A 27,592-nucleotide genomic window follows, 5' to 3' on the forward strand; every position below is an offset into this window, starting at 1 on the left:
CACTTCTTCAAGAAGCAGTGATTCCACATTCAATTTGCTTCACTTTTATTTTCTCACAACATAAGAACTACTTTGAAATCCTCCCTACTGCAAGGGCCAATGACCTGAATTGTAAATGTGCTCAATAAACGTGCTGAAAAATAGGATGCAGAAAAAGACACTGTTCAGTTTCCCTGGTTACTTACCGGGGGAGAGGTTACATCAGGAGGAGTGGACATGTCCCCAAAAAGCTCTAGTTGGGTAACAGCCTGTAAAGATAAAATAACATTTCTATTTATCTCTAGAGGAGAAGAAAGTACAAGTTAATTAGTAATAACTTGTAAAGTTAACTAGTTACAGCTATCAATATAAATAAATAAATAAAGCCATGTAGGCTTCAAATGTCCAGTCCCATATAGAGGAAGTACACAGGCTTAAGCTGTGGGATTTTGATATTGCTGATGGACCTAAATAGGTGGCAACTGACCCTATAAAATGATCCTGTGGGGAATTCTCCCCCCTAAAAAATGAATGACGTGTGAAAAAACTATTCCGAATGGGACCGGATGCATTATTGCTCTTCCCTTAACATCAGTAAACACCAAGCATGATTTACCACCAGACCTTTTTCCCTGGCTCCTTTTCTAAAACCCCAATTCAAGGTCTTAAAACCCAGTAGCAGACTGTGGAAGTGACAGAAGGATACAGAAGGGAAGGACTTTTAAAGTACTGCCTGATTTCCCCTTGCCCATGGGACAGGTGTGACCTGGATAAGTGGACTTGAAGGAGGATGCATAACTGGGTTATTTTAAGTCTGTAACTCTACATTTAACTCATGTTGGAAATGTTTTCTAAGGGCATCCTTCAGTTTGATCTCAAATTAGGTCACCCATACAGGTGTCACGCAACTGGACCAGTAGGGAAAAAGCACTTTGATAATGAGGAGCACCTTGCGTGGCTTCATAATCAAACCTCCTTCACATGCTCTGGAATAAAATTGCTCTCCTCCACCCATTACCTCACCACCCTGTCAAACTGCTGGGATAAAGGACCTCATATTCTAACTATAAATTAGATTGAGATATCAATTGAGGTTCATATAACAATCTGAAGGACCCCTATAGGGATGTTTCACTTTCCAAGGGTCCATTTCAGGACAGCCTGACTGCAGCGCTCATCCTCTAGCCATTATTTTAACAAACACTGTGATTAAGGTAATGGGGTTTTCCACTACAGGGACAGCTACAGAGTGTGGCCAATTTTTACAACTAGAAAGCAGATCATGGCTGAACCATAAGGAGAGGAATAAGCACAGAGTCTGTGCACGCCCACATACAGATCTGGGTGGAAGGCAGCAGGAGCAGTAACACACCCAGGAAAGATGTCCCCTTCAGCTGGGGGCTCTCCCTCAGTGCTGCTCTCCAGCTGCAAATCAGTTCAGGTGGAGTCCAGGGCCACTAAAGCACGGATCCCTCAAAACTCCACAGGAAACCTAAAATCCATCCACCTTCCTTACCAGGGTGGCTAGACAGGAAAACTGTGCTGGCAGCTCAAGGACTACTTCCCTAATACCTTCCTTCTGCGTACAGGCTTTCCATCTCCCCTGAATTCTATTCAGTCATTCCCACATATACGGGAAGGCAGAATTCTTGGTATGAATGAGATTTAATGCAAAGCTTAACTCAGTTCATTGAATCCCAACTCATCTTAGGCACATAAACTTTGCATCCGTATCACATACAGGCTTGAAATTCAGCTGTCTTGATCTGCAAACCTAGTTGAAAGTTAGCCCTTGTGCTAACCACCACGCTGGCTCATCAGTCCTAACAGCTTTAAAGCCTAAGGGGAAAAAGCACCCAAAGATTTTTTTTTTCCTCCCCATTTTCTATTATAAATGAACTTTCAAGAAATTAGACTATCATTCAAAAGGTAATAATTTCAAAGGTTTATACATTTTTGCAATCCAATCTCTATTCCCATTTACAAAAGCAATGCTACAATCACTTTCACCTGGAATTTGTAGAGCAGCTTGGATGATTCTCAACTTTATGTCTAACAACGTACCCAGGGATGAATTATTTCATGTTTTCTCACCTCATGCCATATATTAAATAGATCACATTGCTTTAGTGATATGACAATATATTTTCCTCTTAAGGGCCTATATATCCCTGGAAGTATCTGTGAGGAAATGGAAGGAGGAAAAAAGAAGAAAATCTACATTTTCTTCAGGGCACACTGATTCAAGAGTATATTACTACTGCTGGAAGTAACTTGTGCAAAAACAAAAAAAGCCCATAAATCACTTCTGTAGGGTGCACACACTAGACAAGCATTGTGAAAATGCTCAGACAAGTTGGAATAATGACAACAGCAGCGTTCCTTCCGAAATCACTTCAAGCCTCCTGTAGGCTTTACAGATTCAAGAGATGCTAAGTGACACCGCATCACAGAAGAGGTCACTTTCTTCTCATCTCTCCAAATCACTTGTTCAGCAGCAGTCCTAAAGCTGCTCTTTTGCTGCATAAGGAAGCTTTCTACAGAGCTGTCCCTAGTACCCTCCTCTCTGACTCGCTATGTAATAGCCTCAGTCCTTCTGAGGAGGCCACAAGCAAAGGCTCCTGCAGGGCTTCCACCCCGGGTCAGGGAGCAGGAGAGATGATCAGAGGGGGTGAGAAAGTGCAGGGCACATGTGGTTACACAGACTGTAACTTATAGGTCTTATGGGGAAAAATACTATGCATTTCGTAACAATTCTGAAAATGGATTGTGAATATACTTCTGAACTCAGGATTATATGGTACATACTCAGAAGGAGGTAACTCAGATCTCTTTGCCTCAGTACTTCTGTGAAACAGAAACAATAATACTTCCCAAAGTGCTCCAAGGTGATGGATCTTGGGAAATCCTTCACAGAAATAATTCTGTTAAAGTTCTTGGAAGAAACTCTGTGGATGGATTTCTAAACAGTCAGCTGAACAGAGTGGTATCAAAGCTGACTTAGGTATTTATTGTAATAAGATAAATCCTTGTTCACAATATTCCCCAAGGAAAATGAATATATTTACAGGGGGATTATTTCTCACCAAATAGCTAGTTTTTATGCAACAGGAGCTACAGAACTACTTCAGAAAATGGAAACAGAAATTTACTCGGAATGCAACTTCATAATTTACTTACTAGAGACAACCTTAAGCAGCAGCACTTGGAGGTGGGATTTTAGTCTCACATGGTTCAGATCTGGATTCTGAGTCTAGCTTGCTTCTACAATCCAATTCTCAGCCTATGTAAATGCACAACACCCCTCTGACACAAACATGGTTTTATCCACTTCCAGCTTATGAGATTCTGGCCACCATCTTCTACTTTTGTGATTTCAGTGTCACTACAGAACTGAGCGCACCCACTACACTTTTTTGAATTATTCACATCTGATATTAGCTATGTCCTAGTGAAGTTAATCCCAAGCCGAACATTTTCAAATTGCACTATTCCTATGGCTGATTTTATCTATATTTCCTTAAAACATTTTTAGTGCCACGACCTTACCTGAGTGACTGAAACAAGATTTTCATCAATGTCCAGCAATAAGTTTCCATTCTCCAGCTGTAAAGCATGATTTATGAAATGAAATGAATGATTTATGAAAATGATGTGAATTTCTGAGCATGAAAATGATAACCTCCATAATTATTGACTTCACTGTTGAAATGAAAACCCTTTCAATCTTGTAGGGAGTACAGATATGGAATCACAATCAAAATGGTGATTTAAAATGCTGCTAGGATATGGGGGCCAACAGGTAAACATACGCTTTATCCGTGCTAAATCTAGTCTTCTGGTGCATACAACATCAGTGCTTGCATCATAACTATTTACTTTTTCAGATATTTATTTATTCAACAATAAGTGTACACAGTGAGGTCTGATCTTGCCTATGTTACTGGAACTTGTCAGTGGCTTGGTGAAAGGAAGGACTTAACATACTCAGAGGGAAAAAAAGCAAAACAGTTTTGGACAACAAAAGCTCTAAAAGCACACATTTTTGGAAAAACACAGCTTCCTCTTAACTAGGAGAACAATAAATGTAAATGTATTTAAGATGCAAGTTTCCTTTCCATAGCAATATTGAAAATTACTTACATAAGTCAATTCAAGTGATGTTTAAATTCTGTTTGTATGTATGTGTAAACATGAGTCTACTGTGCATATACCCACACACACATATGTATCTATATCCATCTACATATTTAACATCAATAATGACTTAAGTGTCCTCAGAATGCTAAATTTCAGACAACAGAAGTGTTAGAGACTTTACTTCTTAAGAAACAAACAACAGCAAATCATTGAAAATTGAATCTTAGATGACTGAGTAGCTTCACAGGAATTTAAAACAAGCTAAAAAGTCTCAGGAACAGCCCAGAATGTTTCCCCTCTTGCCCCCCCTCTCACCTCAGACCCTGAAGGAGCAGATTGTGCCCTCGCCGCAACCCCCAGCCACCCCGATGGCTCTGGGGAACCAGCAGGGAAACAATTGTGGCTCCACATGGAGGGGACGTGTGAGCAGCAGTCAACGAACGGGCCATCAGAAATTCCCACCTGTGTGCCACGGAACCTAGCAGAAAACATTTGCCTGACACATCCTGGCACACCCCCGAGTGCCCAATTATCGTGCAGCGTTGGGCTGCCTCTTCCCTCAGCTCGCGGCCTGCATCTCACGCTGCTGAGGAGACACGACACCTCCTGAGGGTGAAATACCCGTGTCTTCCAGAGTGCTGAACTGCCTTCACCCAGCAACCCTGGTGAGGTTGCAAGGCATCTACCGAGGGCAGAATTTGGCCTCTGAGCCTTCCGCCAGTTGGGCTTTTCAATGCACACAGCTTAACCTTCATGATTTCAGTTAACAATCTGCTCCCTCCTCCTCCAGGGCACGACACTAAACAACCAGAACCCTGAGAAGATGCTCCTTGAATGTGAGAACACCCCTACAGCTTAGTCAAGCAGGAACACGAGTGGTTTGTGACCAGTCACATAGACCGAGGCAGAGGAAACAGAATTAATCCTTGTATCTTGGTGACATTAAACCTGTAATGAAAGCTCCGTCTTTCTATGTAGGCACGTGAGACATAGTGTAAATCTTTTAAACATGAAATATGTAAATCTGGCTTCTTAAAGCAGCAACGAGCTTTTTAAACCACTCCAGCCAGTAATGAAATTCCTCGTGATGCTTTTCACTGTTCGGTAAAGAAAAACATATAATCCAAGAGCTGGGAAAAAGCACTGATAAGAGGTAAATAAACTGCAGCTTTCATAAACCTGAACTGAAAATGATCCACCTCCACTGCTGCATTCCCTCTGATTGCCAACTACTCTGAAAAATATGTCTTCTAAGCAGTGTGGAAGTTTGGATTTTAAAAGAGAAATCTAAGACAGGCATATGGGTCTCCTAAGACTGAGAAGCACCTTACTTGGTTCAGTCCTATCTATATAAAAGCCACAATAGCCAACTTCTGGTACTCGGCCTGGTTTTACCAAAGGCAATGGATCAACACTAACCTACAACAGGAGAAAACTTGCTTAATATTGCTGTACTTTTGCAAGTGAGATGACAAAAGCAGAGTCTCACAAAACACATTTCTGAAATCTCAAAGAGTTACACAGAGATGGTGCTCAAAAAACATGAAAAATAGACACAGTAATTAACTTGCACTCTGATACAGATCTCAGCAAGCTAAAAAGAGTATGTAGGATACTAAATATAGTAATTAACCAGCAATTAGTAATTAACCTTTGTGTTGGCTATTAGCTATTCAAGTCTTTTAAGACAGCAGAGGGATTTACACTTGTTTTCCTGTACTGAGGGTAAGTGTCATAGGACTTGGCCCTGTACACAAAAGAGGGCTCATCCAGGGATCATCCAGCCACGCTGCTTCTCTGTGTTCCCAATCCCCCTGGAAAAGTTGGGGGGAATTAAAGTTTAATTACAAGCCAAAGGGTTAATATCAAACCTGATTTTTTTTTAATTTTAGTTGAAAATGTAAATATTTTGTCTATGTCAAATATTTTTTCCGATGGCTCAAATCATTATTTTAGCTCAGCAAAGCTTCAGTTATTTGCACAACCTTATACAGAAGGAATCCTGATATTACCACGAGCATCATGAGCTGCAAGCAGCTTGCTAATTAACTATAATTCATTCTTAAAAAAACAATTAGAACTATAACGAAGGAGCACAGCAGAATCGTGAGTAAACCAATAATCAGTCAAACCACAGCTAGCAGGTTGAGGCACGCAGAAAATATCCAACAGACACATCGTTTTCCCATAAAAGTATTACTGGATTAATGGAGCAACATGAGATCTCGACAAAGTGCACAGTTCCTTCCTCATTAAGGACGTTACACTGAAGAACTGTCTCACTGCTACTTGATAGCCTCCTTCAAATTAAGGATCTCTTCATATGATAAAAACACATGCGTACTCACTTGCTTATTTTCTCTTCTCATTTGAAGGGAACTTAATTCTGAATTCCCTGTGTACCTTGGGTATTTACTCTTAAGAAAATAGTATGGAAAATGTTTCAGTTCACTGTCTTCTCTGACAGGCTGTAATAAATCAAGAGTCCAGAAGGGTGACTCCTGCCTGGAGCCAGACCCATGCTCCTTGCAGCCACCCCAGCACCTGGGAAAATTTAGGTCCCAGAGCACTGTGGGTGCTTGTGCAAGGTCCCAGCCATAAGGTCACCTCCACCATACCCCCTCCAGAACCCACACGGTGGGCTCAGTGAGCATGGTATACCTGGTCACATCACACGTATTTAAAAGAAATGCTTCGAGTCCAGAAATACCACTGTGTCACTGAAAAACACTGAACTGTTTAAAACATTGACACAAACTGCAAGCTGCTGTACCTTACATTTACTAGAGACTAGCAGGCCCTGACATCTATCCTCTAGAAACACAAGCCTGGCTTGAGATTTCGGTACCTTCACAAACACGTGCAATTTATTGTATGCAGCAGATGCAATGCAAAGATATTAAAATGAAACATATTTTTCCATTCTACATTAAACTGGAAACGAAGGGGAATATTAAAACATTTCAGCTGATGCAGTGGCAATGGCCAGCCTGCACCGAATTTCATTTTGGCATGAAGAAAGGTGTCTGAGCAGGAAAAGCAGGGACCAACAGCTTGCTGTAGCTGGCTCAGCTTCAGGGGCAACCTCGGCCAGGTCTCCACCTCAAGTTATTGGTGTTAAAACAAAAGGAAAACTTTCAGGAGGAGCACTGAGATGTTCCCAGTTCTGCACAAAATCAGAACAGTTAATGCAATGACTACTCCACATGTATGTATGTATATCCACTTCTATCTACAACAACAGCAAATGCCATCCAAATCATCAAATAAACTTCTGCCAAAAAAACACATTATCATAACAAACTAATGTATTTTCAAACTTTGCCACAACTAGCTGTACCTGTTAAAAATGCATGCCCCACATTGCAATGTGAAGCCTCATACAAGGGATTGGATTGGATGTAACTGAGGCAGGGTATGTGAGCACAGGAGTCTCTCAGCAAAGGGAAGTAGAAATGGAAGGCTTTGTAGACACAGATGGCCAGAGACTGGTCTGTGCAATTTCTTTCTTCTCCTGTAAGAAAAGTGGATCCTGAAAGCCTAACGCTGACAGCAGAGGCTGAAGTTAATGGCTGAAGAATGTCACCAAGCTGCAAGCTGTTTCTGTAAAGCCACTGATGCAAACGTATGGAAAAGAAACAGTTATTAAGCTTTTCTCCACACCAACAGTCACAGAAAGAATTAAGTTTTTGGAGGATGGTCAGAGTGATCTGGAGAGCTGCTTGAACTGCTTTATTGCCAGACATTTTGGGATGCCATTAACCCAGGGACAAACTTTCTGTGTGAGCTGCTGGAGACAGGGGCTGCCCATGTCTTCCAGATGACTGCAGGCATGCTTCCTATGAGATGAGACCTGAAAAATCAGACCTGCAAATGGCACTGTAGAATTAAAGCCAGAATTAAAACAGAGCTCTTCCAAACACAGCTTCTTACGTGGGGTAGAAGGGTCAGGCAGCCTTGTGGTTCCTAGACCTGGGTGGGCTCAGGTCCAGCCCAGCTTTATATGGGACCAAGGACCTGGCGTGTATCCTCCTGTGGATGGCTGTTGGTCCTCCCATGCCTTCACCGTAAGCCAATTACTCCCTGCCCATTCCATGCTGGTTTGTGAGTATTTTCCACTTAGATGGTACTAGCCAAATGACTGCCTGTACCGTGAGGCATCAGCTATAATGCTTTGAATCGTTATATAGCAGTAAGATGAGTTGTTTGAAAGCCTTCATAAAATTGTAAGCAGATAGTTTAGACATTTTGATGAGAAGATAAGGTTTTATTGTGATGTGACTGACAGTCTCAGTGAAGGGTATTTACAGTCTGACTCTTATTACTAAAAACACCATGACAGGTAGAACTCGATGTGTATGTATAATGGGGAGACGATGGGAAGTTATGACAAAAAGAGCTCATTAATCATTTCACTTTTTTAGAACAGTTAATTTCCCATACAGAACTACAGTTTCTAAGTGGATGGTGCATGTACCACTTAACACAGGCTCTTTGGGGTAAGCTTGCTTTCTTTGTCTGTTTTATGTCTACTCTCAGTGAATGGAGAATGTGAGAATTTGTCTAAGGAAGGAACAAAGAGAAAATGGAATGAATGCAAGAAGAGGGAGTTGATGATACAGAGGAAGGAAGATGTAAATACTGAAAGGAAACTGGAAAGCATGAAAAGGGTGTGTTTAGAGCTGAGCTGCACTGCTTACAGAGGAAATCTCCAGAAGAGTAGGATTTGCTGGGAAGGAAAGCAGCAAAGAAACAGGGAAATAAATTGTATTGAGTAAGCAATCTTTTCATCCCAGTGTCAGAGAGGTGACCGGCCAACCAGCCATCACTCCTAACTGAGTTCAGCGGTACATTCAAATTCTGAGATCCTCATTCCTTTACGGCTCATTTGCACCATATTTACACTACTTGGTATCAGAGACCTCACTGTGACTATGAGGAGTCACACTACAAAGCCCTTGGACACCTTCTGACGAGCGGCCTCCCACAACCACCCAGCAACGAGTCAGTGCATCCGCCATCTTGACCCATATGCAGTGTTACGTACGTCTGTTTGATGACACCACCACAAAGATGCTTCATACCCTCACCCACAGTGGGATCCCCCACACACAGAGAAAGCAGCATTTGCCAAAACTGGTCGTGGTTTCATAGGAAGCTACATCTTGTTGAGAATCAGTGTGAATTACACCTCCCAGCTGCAAAGTAACCTTTGAAAAAGGGATTCTGGCTCTTAATTTTTACAGTATAGTAGGACTCATCCCACCTAAGTCTAACCGTCTAAAAGTCAAGTTATTCCTTCACGTCCTTTAAAGTCCCTCCACAGCCACAAGAGAATGACACAGACAGGAGGAAATCCCCCCGGAGGCACCTATTTCTCTCCTCTGGCTACTGAGAGACAAGGGTGGAGGGTCCCAAGATGACTAGCTCGGTATCCCTCACTTTTATGTGCTGAGGCTAGGGATAATTTGTCTGAGAACACACCAGAGGAAAACAATCCCAAGATGGAAAATCGATCTCTGTCTAGGGAACGTGGACAATTCAGTCTGAACTCAAGCAAAACTTGCTGCATTTTTATTAAGTGTTGTATTTATTGTCACAGGAGAGAATTCATGGTGCCTGAAACCTATTAGGAGCTGCAAAAAGTTTCTCTCCTTTCATCCATTATGAAATTAATGAAAGCAAGATCTCCTGATAAAGAAAGTGTCCTTTTAAGTTTAAACCAGGAAGATGAGCTAGATTATTTGCCCTCAGATTGAATTTTAGAGGTTTATATAATAAGGACAGCTATAAATTGAAAAAAAAATTATGGCAAGTGTCTCAATGACAAAGAGTCTCACACGTGGAAGGGTGAGCCATAAATCAGATGGGCAGTGGAATATTAAATTGCTAATTTTAAGAGCGATTGCTGCCTTTTTTTTTTTTAATACATGTTAATATAAAAAAGTAAAACAAAATCTCCGCTACATATTTCTCCCTCTTCCCTTTTTTCTTTTTTTCCTTTATAAATTAAAGTAGACAACTTGTTTGGAGAAAAAGGTCTAATCACTTTAAATACAACCAAGAAAAAAAAAAAAAAACAAAAAAATAAGTCTCCAACAAGCTTCATGGAGATGACAGATTAAGTATATTTGATGATTACAGAGTAGGTCCCATATGCCTTACATCTCACAGCCATGCTCTTTACCAGGACAGTCTAATACCAAAGTGTCTGCAGACATGATTGCAAGTGTACCGTACACACAGTCATACTGCAACGACCTAAATTACAGACTATACCCAGAGTAAATTTGAAACATCACTGAAGGAATAATAAAAAAGTCACTGGAAATGTGCAGAGGAAAAATTGTAACACTGAGCTACATGAGAAATGAGTGAAAAACCTACAGCTATTCGTGGTCCACAAATACCTTAATTAGCTATGCAACGTGAGTTATCTTACTACATTTTCCCAGCCAGCAAGATGATGGCTCCCTCCTCCTAGTGGATTATCATGAAATATTTATGGCAAGTTTTGTTTGTTTGTGTAAACCACAGAAGTGTCACAATTCAGACCCCATCCAACCCCTCCCCAGCATTTATCTTTTTATTTGGCATCTCAGTCTCTGTGCTCAGCCCAAGCTGTGCAATTTACCATATCCTTATGTGAGAAGAGCCTTTCTTTCTCTCCCTTGAACACAGGCATTTTTCTGATGCTTATAGCAAACTGAAATTCCTGACCTTTGCCTCAGTTTTTCTCCATTCTCACACAAATCCTCGGAAATACTAATTTTCTGTGTAACCAACACAATTAGACAGTTCCTCAAGGTATTGTTTCACTTATAGCCTAAATTTGTGTTAAACAACATAACCCACCCTTCAGCAAATGTATGCCTTGTTGCTAAGGCATCTGTTATTGCACTTCTCCTCTCAGCCACTTGCTACCATTCCTTACACATTCTGGAGATCAATGTTTCACCAATTCTAGATGCTCATACACAGAAAGGGAATGGTGCCATTTGGATAGAACAGCGTATTTTACCCTTCTTTTTGAACAAAATCAACTGTCCATGCAAGGCATGGAACAGAAAGAATTCAGTTTTCAGCCTTCATTGATACTCAACCTGTTAAATACTTTGAGCACTACAGAAATAACACAGCAAAACTGGGAGGAAATCTCTCCATGCTGACTACAGCCCGTAATAACCAGCAAAGTAATGCACTACTTACAGCAAAGATTCTGCCACTTAGGAATTTGTTGAGTGAGGTGTTTTCACACACAATCTTGGAGTAGTAGCTCCTTTCAGAGTTTCCCATGGCTGTTTAAACCAATTGCAATTACACGTATCTCTACCCTACAACTGTACAGCTGTACAGCTCTCGCAACACTAAGCTACCACAGAAGTTGTTTTATTGGAAAAATAATTGCTTTTCCACGGTGTATGTTAGGCAGAATTTTTATATAAGTTTTTTCAAATGACAGAAGAGTAATTCTAATGCAAATTTGCAATGTTTTGTAACATATGATTTGAAGCTGCTTTTGAAATCTTCACCTACTTGCATGTTGTTTTTACAAGGTAGCCTTCTGAGAAGTACAGACATGATAGCTGCAGAAAGCAACTGCAGAGGTCATACAAAACGTTCTGACATAGCTGTTCCTAATGCTACTTCTCTTGGCCTCCACTCTGTTCAGACCTTCCTTCCACTGCTGTCCTACTAAACCAAGCCGTAAGGAGCACAATATATAAAGTACGGCTCTGATGGAGTGCACAGGGGAGAAAACACAGCCATGCTCGGTCAGCATGTGCTATGTGACTGAAGCAAAAACAGAGGGTGATAGAGCCTTGCGTAGATTCGGGTAGTAGAATAACACTTCTGATAGATACAGCAAAGATTCATGTATTAACATGCAGAAGGCTCACTGTCAACTCTTAACCAGATGCCACATTTACAAACTGTGACTTCCTGAAGAATCAATCAGAAAAGACAGAAAGGAGGAGATCTAAGTAATGAATGAGATGGATATAGATGACATTACAACCCTGGTTACCCTGAACCAACCCAACAATAGCAGATCACTGATAAAATAGACATCACACGGAATGTACCAAACATTGCATACAATAATGAAAGTCACAGAAGCTAAGAAACGTACCTTCTTGACTGCATATAAATAGTGAAGATACTTACACTTACAGGTTGACTTTTTGGCACATCATAAACACCTTCCTTCTTTTGGCTGGTAGGAACCTGCAACAAATGAAAACAATGGTCATTACACCAGCAGGTCTGATGAAAAGTTGAAACCTGCAACTGATATTTAAGTACAGGGTAGTCATTTAAGGATGTTTTCCTTTTCATTCAAGCAGTAATGTTAATGGAGATGATACTGAAGAAATAAAACATCTATCTGAATTTTTAAAATCCTAAAGCTCAATAGTGCTCAGAATTGAGATTTCCATTCTTGGTTAGGTTCAGCTGAATGAAAATCAGGTGCATGTGGACCTCCTTCCTACTAAAGTGGTTGTTTTTCATTTTACTTGGCAGTTAGAAGCGCCCATGGAAGGCACGATCAGGTCAGTATGTCATCTTCCTCCATAACAGAGAACCAGAACAGAGCGACTGATCTGAAGGAGAGAGATACTTGGTCTATGGCATTAGGTTTCTTCCTTCCAATTTATTTAATAACCTAAGTCAAGTAAAGTCACAACACGTATCCCTGCAGTGATGGGACCCTGTAGCTGCTCTAACCAATGTTTGGTCACAATTCTGCAATTTGTACTAAGGAGTTACCAGCCTGTAAGGGTCTGAGGCTGCATAAACACTCACACAGCCAGGGAGCTGAAGTCAACAGCCTCTCTCATGGATAAAGACAATGATAATACAATTAAATAAATTTTGAGTGAGTCTTTAGTTGACCCAACAGTTGTAATTTACACCTTGGGCATTTATATCTTACTCATGTAAATTCATTTGCTTTGTAATACTGGGCTTAATGTGCCTAAGAACTGCTGCTTTATGTATTTATAATTTGTGATTTTCTTTTCCTTCCTAAAAACACTGAATGTCTATTGCAAATGACATAGGCAAAAAGAACGGTAAAAAAAACCACAGGCTCTAAATAGACACGCACACTCTAAGTAAACCAGTGCTGCTTTTTCATTGAACAAAGACATTCAACCTAAGAAGGCTACATTTCAGACATTTATGAAACCTCAAAGGTAAACAGCAGAAATAATATTGCAGATATGAAATTCTGATACAAGAGTAGGTCTAGTTCAGGGGAAGCTGAAGGAATGCCACTTGTTCATTAAACTGCGCTATCATTTCTTACTTTGTATTACATACCTAAAGTTCTCTGTACTGTTCTAACACTCACATGTTCACATTTAGATGTCAAAACTGTGCACATCTTGAATGTGGTGCACATGGAAGAAGCTTTTCAAGAGCACTCAAGAGGCATAAACGCAGAACCTTCAGAGAAACTGAACATGTTTTATTACTATAGGCACTTTTAAAAGATTTCTCTTCTAATACTATCCCGGGAATGACTTGTCTTGGTTTTCTCAAAGTACTGGTCTCTTCCACTTAAACCACCTATCACATGAGACTAGTAAGTCAACAATTCAATTTAACAGAAAAAAAAAAACCCACTCTCTCCTTACAGACTAGTAAATGACCGTACGAAACCAGAAACCATGAATGCTCTACATTTCATAAGTCACTGGAAAGTTTAGTCTTCCTTTAAAAGAGGACAAATGCTGTGAGATAACCTATACTATAACCAGCACAGTATTTTTACTTTCTCCCTGGAAAGCTTCCCCCTCAATCATTTTCCTCTTCCCCCTCCCAGCTTTTCCCAGAAGTCATCCCCGTTTGCACACTGCTGCCCACAGCTGGTTGTGTAATGACTGTTTCCCTGCACTATTGATTCCGCTGTTTTTACTCCACCTTATAATTACATTTGAGAAGAGCAGATACTGGCTTCTACCAGCAAGACAGAGAAGCTTTTCTGAAAGGCATTTTCTTTCCCAACCTGTCTTCCTATTGTCCTTACTTGCCAAGCAGCACCAGATTTCTTTGCATCACTACTTAGACCGGGGTCTGCAAGAGATTTTGCCTGTTTGTTTTTCTTTGCCTGGCGATATCAGCGAAGTGGTATCAGCACCAGTGCTGCTGACAGCTCTGCCTCTGCGACAGGTTGCAAACCATTTTCAAACCATTTTGATGGACTTGCATCTTACCAGCAAAATAAGCACCACAACTCAACTCCCCCCACTTTAGATTGTCAACTCCTTGCAGTAGAGAACATGCCTCTATACAGAGACCAGTGCTGCTACATACACAACAACAACAAACACATAGCAAAATCCTCTCCCCACCTCACTATCATAAAACAATAGACAGACAAAGAGATGCTATTAAGAAATCTGACACTCGCTGAGAGGATTGGTACAGCTCAGTGATCAAATCATGCTCATTGATCAATCTGTGATGGTTGACTTGATGGTCTTCAAGGTCTTTTACAACCTAAATCATTCTAACTAATGCATTAAAGCAGCTTACATAGACAGTATTAAAAGAGCAAACAGACACAGACTTTGGGATAACGTATCAAAGCAAGCTGATAGAGAGTGCTTAAAAAGAAAGTTGTGACCCCTACTGTGTTAAACAGAATTAGGCATTATCACATTCAGCATGCATCTTCCATCTTCAGTTACTTGTTGGGTAGGAATCTCTTCCAATATGGGGAAAAATGAGCTTTTTGAGCACCAGCTCTTGGCTGAAAAAGCAGAGCAGTACCAGGTGAGAATGACTTCAAGCCTTTTTCACGACTTTGAAGTGAGGAGGCATGAGCTAACTGAGGAGACACGAGCTAACTGAGGAGACACACATTTTCCAGTGTAGTATGGAAAGACTTTGTAGTAAATAATAGAAACTAGCAGCAATTTATACCAAAACCAACCAACCAGAAAAAACCACCAAAACAAAACGACAAAAAAAACAACAACCCCCACAAGAAGACCTTTTCCAATATCATTTTGAACAGTAGCCTGGACGGTTCTGAGTTCATCAAGATCTTGTACGAGAAACATTTTTTTCTGGTGATCTGAGCTGTAAGATCAGAGCTGTGGGGTCCCAGATTTATAGGAATCCAAGAGCTCATGAAGTAGGTGGGAACTAGGAAGCCAGTGGCTCTGGGCAAGTCTATGGTAGCCATACTTCGGCATCTGCCAGCTGCAGTAGACAACAGACTACCACTCGATGGCACCTAGTCTCAGCATTTGCCCTATTCAGGGTGTTGCCTATAGCAAATACATACCCAGACTATGGTGCATTATTTATCAGAAAACAGGTGTTTGTTGTGCAGTGCTGTGGGACAAAACACTTCTTCACATCCTGATACTATCAAATGATGCCTTGAGCAACTCTCTCGTGACTTACAGGGCAGTAACAGAGGAACTTCAAGATGAGTAACTCACTACCTGTTTACCATCTTCTATGCCCCTTTTAAGTAAAACAAAACATCCAAAGAGCCTTCTTGCTCTCTAGGCAACTCTTCAGAACACAGGTCCTACCTCTACCACCAGAGTTTGCTCTAAGATTTCCAGACACAGGGAATGATGACCCCATTTCGCTTGCTTTCACTGATACTTCCCTAAGATGTCCCTACAAGCTTTGCACTTTGATGAAGAGCAATCGGATTTTTTTTTGTCTGAATGCAGTTGTCACAGGAATTTTGTTTCTAGTGTAAAACTGACAACTAGAGTAGTCAAGGACTGCTTTCCTGAAAATAGTCAAACTTTCAACACTGTGTGGTAGAAAATTTTCAACCTGAGGCATGCTCTCACCTTGAGAGCTTTGAATGCCTTGCTCTAGGGAAGCAGAAGGATGGGTATGCTATTGTGCATGGCGGAGGTGCCAGGAAATCCATAAAGACAGGTTAAATGAATCTCACCTTAATGACCCTGTGATGGTGTCTACAAGATTATTTTCTAATTTTTATTTTGCATTTCCCTTTCCCATTTAGCTTCTTTCTATTTTGGTTTACAGCTGCTCTACCCTTCCATTTTATTCTATTATCTCCCTACTTTTTCTTGTTACTTAAAAACAAAAATCACTTTTCATCTTTTTTATTCTATCCCTGCTCCTGTATACCTTAAAAAAAAGCTTTTACTATTAGCAGATCAACTTCTAGTACAGCTAGATGAAATGCTTAACCACTTCTTGAATCTCCTTCCCCTCCATACTGAATGGTTTCCTCAAATCACAGTTTTCTTATGGCATAAAGAGTTTTTTGTCTACCTCCAGATTTACCTCTAGTATGTGATACAAAATGAATTACATTATATTTTAATAAACCCTCTGTACAGATCCCTTGAGCATAAATTGAATGGCAAAAGATTATTTTATATTGCTTTCAATGCAATTCTTTTTTGTCAGTGCAAAGAATGCAAGCTTGGGTTCTAACATAATATATACCCACTGAAAATATTTTCCCCAGTATGGGGGATACCCACTGAGAGCTCTTAGGTTTTGCATAGTTATTCTCCTTGGTTAGCCAGAAAGAAGAGCAGCACCATCAAAATGCCTTTCTAGGAACTGTTTAGATGGTCTGTACTCCGTGAGATTTTAGTATCTGTTTCTTAGAACAGATGTAAAAAGTTTCAAAGAATTAACAGAAAAAAAGAGAATCTACCATTTATCACCTTACATGGTGCACCAAAAGCTTAAGACCCGTCATAAATTGACAAAGATAAAGCTAATAAAATTTGCAGAAGCTGAAAAGAAACAAATTAACAGAAAAATCACACTGAGACTGGCGGATTATTCATGTAAGGTCGTAAGAATGAAATGTCAGACATTTTTGTGATGAATGAAAACTAATAAAAGTGAATTATATATGAAATGTATTTTACTAAATGCTTGCAATTGTTGCAATGAAAACACAGAAGCGGCGATTTTATACCTGATAAATGTTTTCTTCTGTTTCAGGCTCACGGATTGGCTCGTGTCCAGCCTCAAACACAATGTACTATTACACCAGCAGCCAGACAGGAAAAGTAAAAGATGAAACAGAGGGAAAAAGGCAATTTGGAATTCCACATAAAAACACAGGCAGGCATTAAAGAAACAAGTTCAAAGTACAGGCTGGCACCAACTGGTTTGCTGGAAAGCAGAGTAAGGTTGTTTCATATTTCATAAACTGATAGTGAATAGACCTAAATCTTCTCTAATGATCATTAGAGCAACTTCCTAATTCTTTCTCACTAGGGATACTGCCTGTAGCCCAATATTAATTTTCTGAAGTCAATGTGAATTTTGCCTCTTTTACATAATGGCAATTATTTCCACGTGTTTGTTAGCTGTGAATAAAAAAGCTAAATCCAAACAGGGAGAGCAGGCTGGTGCTCATGTAACGTGCCACATGGTGAAAGGCTGTCATTTTTCATCTTCAGGTTCTTGCTTTATTGTGGAGAGCAAAAAAGTAAACCTCCTGACATTACAGAAGCCGAACAGGAATTTAGGGCATCCTAATTCTTATCATCTTCCTGGAAACACCTTACTCAGTGCTCAAAAATCACTAATGCTTGAATCACTTTCTTTCAGTGTGTCTCCAACTACTATGCCTCACTGGAAGAGAACAAAATCTCCAGAAAAAAAAAAGTTAACTGCTACATGTTTTGTTTCAGCACAAAAACATGAGAATGAAATTACATCTTTTTCTTCTTCACACTCAGTAGGATATTGGACATGAATATATTGACATATTTCTGATAATCATCTTTGCTCCCAGACGTTTTGCTTGGATGAAACAAGACTTAAATTACAGATCTATTATTAAATCATAGCCCAAATACCAACAAGGGAGTGTATCAGAACATCAATTCTACTGTTTTTTTTTTTTTTTTCCGAAATATTCACCCTCTGAATGAAATTCTGGCTGCACAGAAGCCAACAGCAAAACATCAACTTATTAGTATGAAAACAAGATGACACCTTCCTTATATTCAAATTAACTCCCTTTTCTGTTAGACTGTTCATTTAAAAAATAGTGACAAATGTCATTTGGAAACTGACTCTGGACTCACAAACCACACTTTAGGAAATATTTAATCTAATATTTCTATACAGATATACTGTTCTTTTACTTACAGCTTAATCTCTAAATATGCTACTTTCTGTAAAAATCTTAGAAGTCTCTGAAAAGATTTATCTCAGCATGTATCTAGTCATTTCTGAAACTCCCAGCCTATACAGCTTCAGAAATTACCTGGTATACAGGGTCTTCTACATCTTCTTCCAAAATTGTCTACAGCAAAGAGGACAGGAAGTAAAAGCAAAGAACATAAACACTAGAGATAAAAGAACTGTACACAGAAACTAAAGGACAGCAAAGAAATAAGCAAAATGTGCAGGTAAGCATATAGTTTTTTTTTCTTCAGTATGCAGATAAAGCCTAATTATTACACAAAGTAACTCTATTCATGTCTCATCAGTTTAACAATCTGCACCTTATTTGATTTGATTCAAATACAAACATTCAGAAGTATATGGAAATTTCCCTACAGCGTAAGATGTTGTTAAAAAAACTGACTTACAACACGATAGCCTTCATTAAAGTATTCCTCCTGCATTAGGAGAAACATTATGCTGGAAATGAATGGATCATTTCAAGTTGCCAAGCATGTTCATCTTACCCCAGGTGATAGCTTTCATCACTGTTTAATCCTGCTTCTGAGCTAACAATAGCTGCTAGGCTCATATTTGTCCATTGCAAGCTAGCATCACTCAGACTCGATGCTGTTAACAAAAGCTGAGGACACCAAGTGCCTCTTTGGAGCAGTTTTGGGGGATACTTCAAGCCATACTTCTCTTGGCAGTAGTCTAAGCTTATGCATGTACCTGGTATACCGCTTGTTCACACTGTTTGTCCTTTTGTGCCTTTTTTTCCATTTCTTCCCTTTGTTTCAGTTCATAGATGAGCTGAAACAGATCTCGCAAGTCCAGAATTACAGGTTCAGCCTGCAGAAACAAAAGGAGTGAGAAAGGTTTCTACATGGCACAAGATACTCCTTTTATCCCATCCTGCTGATAGAGCAGTTATACTAACTCCAAAAAGAGAGAACTTCATACAGAATTAATTTCTGCCATAGCATGCAGGCTAAGGCTAATGATAATTATAATTTTGAATATAAAAACCACTTATATTTATTAGTAGTTTCTTATACAGTGAAATTATGGTAGACTATATGCGAAGTCGCTAATTGGTTTCTAACACTTTGTTAAATGAGTATAGGAATATACCCAAAGTTATCTGTATTCAAATAGAGTAACCAGTTTAGTTAGAACACAAAGTTTTAACTAATTATAAATATATATGTGTATATATATATATATATCAAGAAAAATTGGAACTAGTGAAATAAATTCATTTTTTGCCAAGATGGCTTCATTTATTTGCTATTTAGGAACATGTAAGCAGACACTTGTGACAAGTATAGCACAATCACAACCAATACAGACTGGCCTCTTGACCAACTTCTTATGAACATGACTTTTCAATTGAGTTACACTGTAAAAAATGACAATGGTCCAATACTTACTGCCTGGGCCGTTTTTATTGCCACAAATCTATGATTTCCCTCCTTTCCACATACATATCCAAACGCTCGGTGGTCTGTGATATCCTTTGCGATGTATGATATTTCATGAACTGCATGGTGGTGCTGTAGTAGCTATTAAAAAACAACAAGAAATATCCATCAAAATGTTCCACTGAGGCTGTATCAATTCCTTTCACCAGTGCTTCACCTGGATCTCAGCACACCTACGGAATTAAAATAAGCATTCCCTGGTGTCAAAATCAATTAACTTCTGTACTCTTTATGCCTATCCCCTTTTCAAAATCTGGCCAAATTTGACTTAGTCATTTGACTAAAACCTTCAACTGAATAATTTTCTCAGTATCTTCTGGTGAGATAAAATTCAATTAAAAAATAGGACTACCTACTTACTACACAGACAGCATCCTAGGTGCAGAATCCATATTAAATAGGTATAGAAAAGAGAAAGAAGCAGCCTCCTGTAGCTTCCTACAGGGTGACTCTAAGGACAGGCTCATCTGTAGGGGTTGTAGGACTAGAGGTGGAAGATGTGATCTCTACAAATCAGCAGCAGGGCTGCTCTATCTCTACAGCAGTAAGCATCAGCAAGCAAGCGGTGTTGTGATATTCCACTTAAGCAGTAACAGAACTCCAAAAATTTTCCCAGAAAATTCGTGGAAACATGATTATCCAACTTAAAACAATGCTATTTGCGAATATTCACATTTTATTTAAAATCTTACTTTGGTTAATAATAATTAGGAAAAAAAAATCCAACTGCCTTTTAAATACATGAGTAAAACTCTCCCCAGAGCCAGGACACGAACCTGAGACTCCTCTAAGCATGGTTTGGCCAGACAGCAATGCAGAGTGCCAGCGTCCTTTTCACTGTGGCCTAATTAGTATTTCATTACCAAAGTAGTGCTTAAGTATTTCCACTCAGAATAACGTTCTTGAAAAGTTTATCTAAAACAATCTATTAGTTTGAATTCCTACCCTCTGATACACTGGCTTGCTCCTTTATAATCTAGGGATAATGCCATTTCTGAGAGCAAGCAAAGCCTCACACTGAATTCTTTTGAGGTCCAGATCCCTGCTGGTTTGGAGAAAAGCACATTTTGAAAATCAGCAGGGCATCCACGCAATCTCTAAACAACCAGTTATTTTTAGAGTTTAAAAAACATTTTAAAATTCAAAACCAGAGAAGATCCGTGTGTGTAGAAGAGGAAAGGCTACACACGTGCAGGGCAAGTGACAAGCGACGAGACTCCCACAGAACACCGACTGAAATTTAAAAGGGAAGGCAGAACGCAAGAGGCAGATGACTATGTAGAAAACAAAAGACTGGACATATTTCTTTTTAATTTCTCAGTAAGCGACTCCTAACTTCCCAAGAACAAGGTTGCTTGTTCTTAGGGCAATGGAAGTGCTGCCACTGACTTCGAGCTGTGGCTAAGCTGAAGGTGTGCTCCAGACTTCTGCAACGTGTTAACGTGTTCAAAATTAATGATGGGATCTTACTTAGGTAATACGTGGATATTGATTTATTAGGCTTTTCTGAAAGCCAGCTTACATGCTTACAATGAAATGAAATGTTCCAATCTCTCTATTCTGCATAAAAAAGGGAACGTTATCTCTGGCTCCTATTAAATGAAAGTTCCTTGACATTGCTTTATTGATTGTGAGACAGCATTTTGCACTGAAATTAAACTGTGATCAGATTCCTTCCTTGTGGAATTACATCTGAAAAGCGTTCTACCATGGAAAAATATCACCCACAATGTAAGACAGCAGATGGAGATGCTCCAATTTATTTGGGAACCCTCATTAACTGTTTGAAAATCATTACGTTTGTAATGGTTATGATACTTCACATATTGTATCAATATATGTACAGATTAAGTAAAGGTGACTGCAACATTATCCTTTCAAGTATTTTATTGTACCAAGCGTTTAGAAAGAGTTTTTCATTTGTTTGAGGGATACTGAGTTGGAACATACACATAAAATGTAATATTGCATACGCATCTGCACTGAAATACAGGAATAAGCACTTATTTGAACCTGGGCTTTCAGACCTTGATGCATCGATTGTGTCCTTTCTACATTTTCCAATACCTCCAAATATTATTTAAGGAGTGCCTGGTTCTCTGCTCATCGTGAAGCAGAAATGACACTTGTTGCAGTCAGCAGAGACTTACCAATGCAAAACACCAGATCAGAGCTGCATCATTTTTGTAAACCATGTTGTAGGGCTGCAGCCTGCCTAATACCCTGCACAGCCCTTACATCAGCGAGCAGTGCACGGAAGGACAACAGAAGGGACGGCATGATGAGAAGCACAGCCTTGTCTCCTCTCACCCAGCCATCCAACAGAGACTTACAACTGAGCCAGTCTATAAATACACGGTCTTTGCATGTTTTGATTAAATCTGCGCCTAGTGCACTCGCAGGGATTAATCTGTCCTGCAAAATGAGGCCCACTGATAGAAATGGCTTCTTTACCACTCAGCCTGTAAGTGCTTACACGTAGCCACCCTCTCGACAAGCTGTTCACCAGCCTCTGAAGGAAATGAAACAAGAGCCACATAAAATTGCTTACAGCAGAACTGCTGGTCAGCACTCAGCAGTTAATATTCACAAGCTCATCTGCCTCTCTCCCCCCAGCCTCTTCTTTTTTTTTTTTTTCCATCTTCAAGGTTTTAACATGACTTAATCCTCTCTCCAGTGGGTCAAAAGCATATAAAAGAAGTATTTCATAGCTCAGAGATGTTTATGACACCCCCATGTGCATGGGCTGATGGATTCCATCACATGCTATCTGATGTTTTTACTGCATCTTTGCTGAGTGCTGCTAGGAGCCATGCACCAAGTCTTAAGCGAGGTATCAGATTGTTTGGAGGGCTGCACTACAGCAGAACAAATTACAGAGAAGACTTAATTTGTATTATGGTTCAATACAGTCAATTAAATATTGCACAGATTAGAAAGTAATTTAACATTTAAGCTTCACTTGTTAAAAAATCCACTGTATTTCCTCCACATTATTTTGGGTCTCACATGACTTTAGTCACTGCTGAAAACACTGAGGATTTTAAAATGCAAGCGCAGATAAAGCCTCATATCGGACAACTAAGCCAGTCACGGGGTGCAACAGTTGTTCTTTTTAGGCTAAACACAATGGCACTGGGGACAGCCCCAGCACCCGCCAGCACCACACTCTTCCCTGTCCGTTCGCCCAGCTCTCTGCAGCCACGCTTATTTTCTCTCCTCTTCTCCTTTCCATCCCCTGCTTCTCCTCTTCCCCCTGCACGCCCCCTGTACATCACACTGAATTGATTTAGCTACCTCTGAGATCTGTAGCATTTCTAATTTCCCTCAGGCTGCTTGGCACCTACCATAAATTTTTTCACCCCTTATCCTCATCTTGCCCCTTTATTTCCATGCTGTAGCCTCCAGTGCCACTAAATCAATTAAGTCAATCAATTAAGTACTTGGAAGGCCCAGCAATCATGTCAAATATGTGAGTTAGATGGCATGAGAAAGTCACTGCTTTACCATTGCTATTTCTCTTTTAATGAGGTTGTCTATTTAGTGGAGCCTGGGGCGCTGTGTTAAGAGCCACAACAAAAACCACCTGCGAGCTGCAAAGCCTCCTACACGCACTGCCCCACCCAGAGCAGGACTTTGTACCACTTTATATCTGTATTCCCAGTATTACATCCGTAAGGACAAGTTGCACTGGGATTTCAGCTGCACAGCCTCTCGCCTTGAGTTACGGTGAGCCTGCCCTCAGCTGGGTGCTCTCACCCAGCTGCTCCGCGCTGAGCATCGCCCCAGTATCAGTGCTGGGATCTGCGTGACATCCCAAGCATCCTCTGCATTGCTCTTCCTTTTAGTCCATCTGAATAAGCATGAGCACATTTTGCGTGTCACACCAAGCCCCTCAAACAACAACGTTACCCATCAAACTGCAAAATCCTTGAAAGATTCATAATAAAATAATTTTATAGACCGTATATTTTTTTCATGTGGCTGTCTGCCTCCCCAATACTCCAACCCACATTGTGTTTGCTCAACTTTAGGAAAACAAGCCTTATACCTTTAGGAAGAGTACTGAACAAACCCTAGGACCTGAATCTAACACGGAAAATTACGGCAACGCCTTAACGATAAGCTTAGCAAGCTAGAAGTGTAATAGCACATTTACCATTGTATATTGCAACACGTTAAGTTAAAACAATGAACTGTAAAACACGTGAGTGGTTCTCAGATGAGTTTCATCTCGTTGCTGCCAGACATGCTGGATCTGTACCGACATGCCACCAGTTACTCCGCTACACCTACGAGCTGGTCGTGTTCACTGCTGGTGCTCAAGATGTGCTTGCAATGGCACTTCTGTCAATTGCTGCTCATGGCCACTTCCTTAGCAATTGGACAGCTGTTTTGCACAACTGTTTTTCTTCTACATTATTTTGGCCCACTTTCCAAAGATGAATACAAACAAATATTTGAATTTTGTTCCAGTTGGTTAGAAAGGCAAGAGAGGAACAGTTCACCCAGGCCATACACTAGAAAAGGGGCCAGCTTTCAAAAAACATCATCATATATGAACACCTGGAAAGCAAAACCCACTAGAAACACCTCTTGCAGTTCTAGAGAGCTCAGGAGTGGGGGACGCTTCCAGACACTGGCTACGACAATCAGTTTTTCACAGGCAAATGAAAGAGTATAAACCAAACACACCAGCATGGGGTGAGAAAAAGCATATAATGAGCAAGGTAACAATCTACAGAGGTACTGCAGCACACACTGCAGAAAGGTTTTGGAAGCTGAAAGGTAGCAGGTTTTGGAAGCAGAAAGGTTTTGGAAGCTAAATCCCTTCGATACAAAGCCACTCATGGAGCTTGAGGTGAAGAATAGGTTAGGGACTTTTTGCCTGAAAAATACAAGAATAAGAGCTAGAAAGGAAAATGGAAGCTCTGAAGTGTACCCCAAGCCTGACTGGACTTCTCAGATGGCAACCTTGAAGCGTGTCCTCACAATGAGACGGAAACAAGTCTGTCTAATCCCTGTGCTTCTTCCATACAGATTGATTTTGCAGACAATAACCTAAACAAAGACTTTTCCGAGTGCCAACCTCTAACAGGCATTTCAGTGCACAAGCTTTGCAACAGAAACACATGGCATGAAAAGCACACTTTTAGATTACATGCAGTTCAAAGCCTGGTCTATGTAAAGCACCCAAAAGATGCGTAAATTTTATTTCCTCTTAATAATAATAATAAAAAAATCTCATCATTCTCTTCCTGCAGCCAAGGAGACTGAAGCAAAACCAGGTAATGTGACTTGCTCCAGCTTACAGGGCAACCTGCTGATGAGTCAGGAAGGACAAAAGTCAGCGAGCATAATTGTATGTTTAAAGATAAGCCAGTCTTCAAGTGAAGTGCTGTACTAGGCTCAATCCGCACAGTTCAGTTCAGGCTACGTGAAGACAAGCACTTAGTGAAAGTACCTGAGGTAAGAGCCTGTTTGGCTGGACTCAAGAAGACGGCTTAAAAGCGTGCTTCAGCCTCTTCTAAAGTCTGAGCTAATCCTTACCGTTTCCTTGGCTTGACAAAGAACTACTACTACTACTAGCACCTGTGTGTAAACTGGGAAGTAAGAGCAGCAAATTCTTAAGGGAGCAAATGGAGGCGTCCTTGTTTGTGCTTTCTGCGAGACGCACGTGGCATGATGCTCTCAACTTGCCTGGAGTTGTCCTCACTCACGGCCCGCAGCGTGTAGTGTACGGTTAGTCAATTAAGTTAGCAGGACTTAACTTTGCCAGCACAGCGGTCTAATTGTGATGAATGGATCCACAACATTGAGCTAGCTGGATATTCAAAGAACCTAATTTGTGAAACAGAACACCACTAAGGTAATAAACTTCTGTCTGGCTCTCATAATTTGTAATAATGTCTGACAAAGACCAGATATGAATTTAGTTATTGTTCATTGTCTTCAAAAGCAAATGCTAAGTTGCTCATGCAGAAGATCCATTTATTAGATATATGAACTTCTGAAAGGAACAAAACAAAACTGGAATGCACACATGGCCAATTTCCTACCTTCACTTCAACAGCTTTTCAATTTCTTATTGTATCAGGAGTGAAACTAGCTAGCTAAATATAAAGCCCTTGTCCAATTACCATTAATCCCGGGTTATACTTAAAATATGCACTTGCAAACATCATTCCAGGACAAATAAAATCCTAAAGGACAAGGAAACATTTCTACAGAGCTTTTAAACAACAAATGTGCTACACTAAAGCTGTGCTGCTGGACATCCCATGGGTCTTACACTATTTTCTTATTGTTTTTGTGTCAGACATGGTCTTTGTTTTACCAGGATGGTTAAAACAATGGAGGATTTGCACAGGGATATTGAGAAGCAAGAGATGTGATCCTCAATACCCCTTTAGGTTGTATACATCCCTTAGGTTCTATAAGCACCTCAGCTGTTTGAGACCATCTACAGACTATAATATGCTGCCTTACCTTGCCATTTCACTATTTCAATGTCGTGTGCAAGTTGCAATACTTGCTTATTAGGATATTATTTTATTCCTTGGGATGGCAGCTGGCCCAGTGGCCACTGCTGTGTTTCCAAGGCTGTAACGCATCTGTTTGACTGTATTCCCTGTTAGCACCCACCTCATCACCTTGTGAAAAACAGTCACTAGATCGATAAAGCCATAAATATCCCAGCACTGTCTCTCTACTCTCAAGCCAAAGCTCGCACACAGCCTAAGCGTAGCACTTCTTACCATAACTTGTGTTCTTTCCTGATATGCTCTGAAGTTTGTAAGACTGTTATTGATGAAATCTGGAATTTGAGGGAGTACAATACTCAATAATAGACAGTTTGTTACAGTGTCACTGAACATCTCAGTATTTTTATTGCATTCATCTTTACAGCCTGTGAATTCCTTCAGAGAAACCTCTGCTTTTACAAAGTTCTTTTGTTCCTTTACACCAATATCTTTCACCTCCTGAAATGCTTTTGATTTATATGAACAGCTCAAGACGTTTCTTCATACAACTCCTAGTAGCTTTGCAAGTATTTTTTGACTTTAACTGCCTCAAGTCCTAAGTGCTTCAGATTTAGTAAGTGTTATGAGCCACTCTCTTCTTGTAGACTGTGATTTGAAAAGCTCGTTGCTGAAAACCAGCCTTGGATGCTCTTGATTTGTCACACAAACTCTATGAAGCAAAGCTTACAAAGATCACAAAAATCCCACTCATATTGGCAATACTAAAATTCAAGTTGCAATGGATAGTCATCAAACAGAAACTTTCTTTAACCATAAATCTAATTCCATAACATCATTAAATCCTCTGGAATAGGAGAAAAAGACAAGAGGAATTTATTTTATATTTATCTGTCCATATGCCAAATACTTTTACCAATATAATAAGACTTTAAATAGGGCTGAGGGAAAGCACATGTACACAAAATAAGAATAGGAAAGGACCCTATGAACTCATGAACTGCATATAACCGATACGTCATGTCCCTGAACCAACCAAAAATGAAAACAAGAAAAGTTGAGTAGTTTATAACATGCAATGTTTTATATCTTTCAAACACAAAAGTAATTTCATAACTAGAAATAAACCAAAGCATACTAGCAAGAAATCCTACCTGTATTCAGCACTGACAGATTGGTTTCAAATGACACCGTGTAGGACTGGGCAACACCCACTCTGCTCAACTCTTCATCACTCATGGCTTAAGTTTCTAGCAGCCAGCACATAACTACACAGTACCAGCTAAAGGACTAAAATGTTCCCTAACACAGATACAGGCTTGCATGTGAGAAATATCTGAGTTTCTTTTTTTC

The 27,592-nt window shown here is 40.1% G+C and overlaps 1 protein-coding gene across 1 annotated transcript in view; it reads right to left on the minus strand.

Moving 5' to 3' along the window:
* The window catches only part of DAB1 (DAB adaptor protein 1), a 122,758-nt gene that overhangs the window by 14,329 nt on the left and 80,837 nt on the right, over window positions 1–27,592 (minus strand). The window contains exons 5-11 of the mRNA XM_035537813.1: window positions 19,707–19,838; window positions 19,006–19,125; window positions 18,374–18,412; window positions 17,069–17,134; window positions 12,289–12,348; window positions 3,529–3,585; window positions 186–248 (exon numbers count right to left, since the gene is read on the minus strand). Coding sequence (XP_035393706.1) covers window positions 186–248; window positions 3,529–3,585; window positions 12,289–12,348; window positions 17,069–17,134; window positions 18,374–18,412; window positions 19,006–19,125; window positions 19,707–19,838 — 537 coding nt within the window. The remainder of the gene's footprint in view (window positions 1–185; window positions 249–3,528; window positions 3,586–12,288; window positions 12,349–17,068; window positions 17,135–18,373; window positions 18,413–19,005; window positions 19,126–19,706; window positions 19,839–27,592) is intronic.

Source organism: Cygnus atratus, chromosome 8, assembly GCF_013377495.2.
Source record: "Cygnus atratus isolate AKBS03 ecotype Queensland, Australia chromosome 8, CAtr_DNAZoo_HiC_assembly, whole genome shotgun sequence".
Lineage (NCBI taxonomy): Eukaryota > Metazoa > Chordata > Aves > Anseriformes > Anatidae > Cygnus > Cygnus atratus.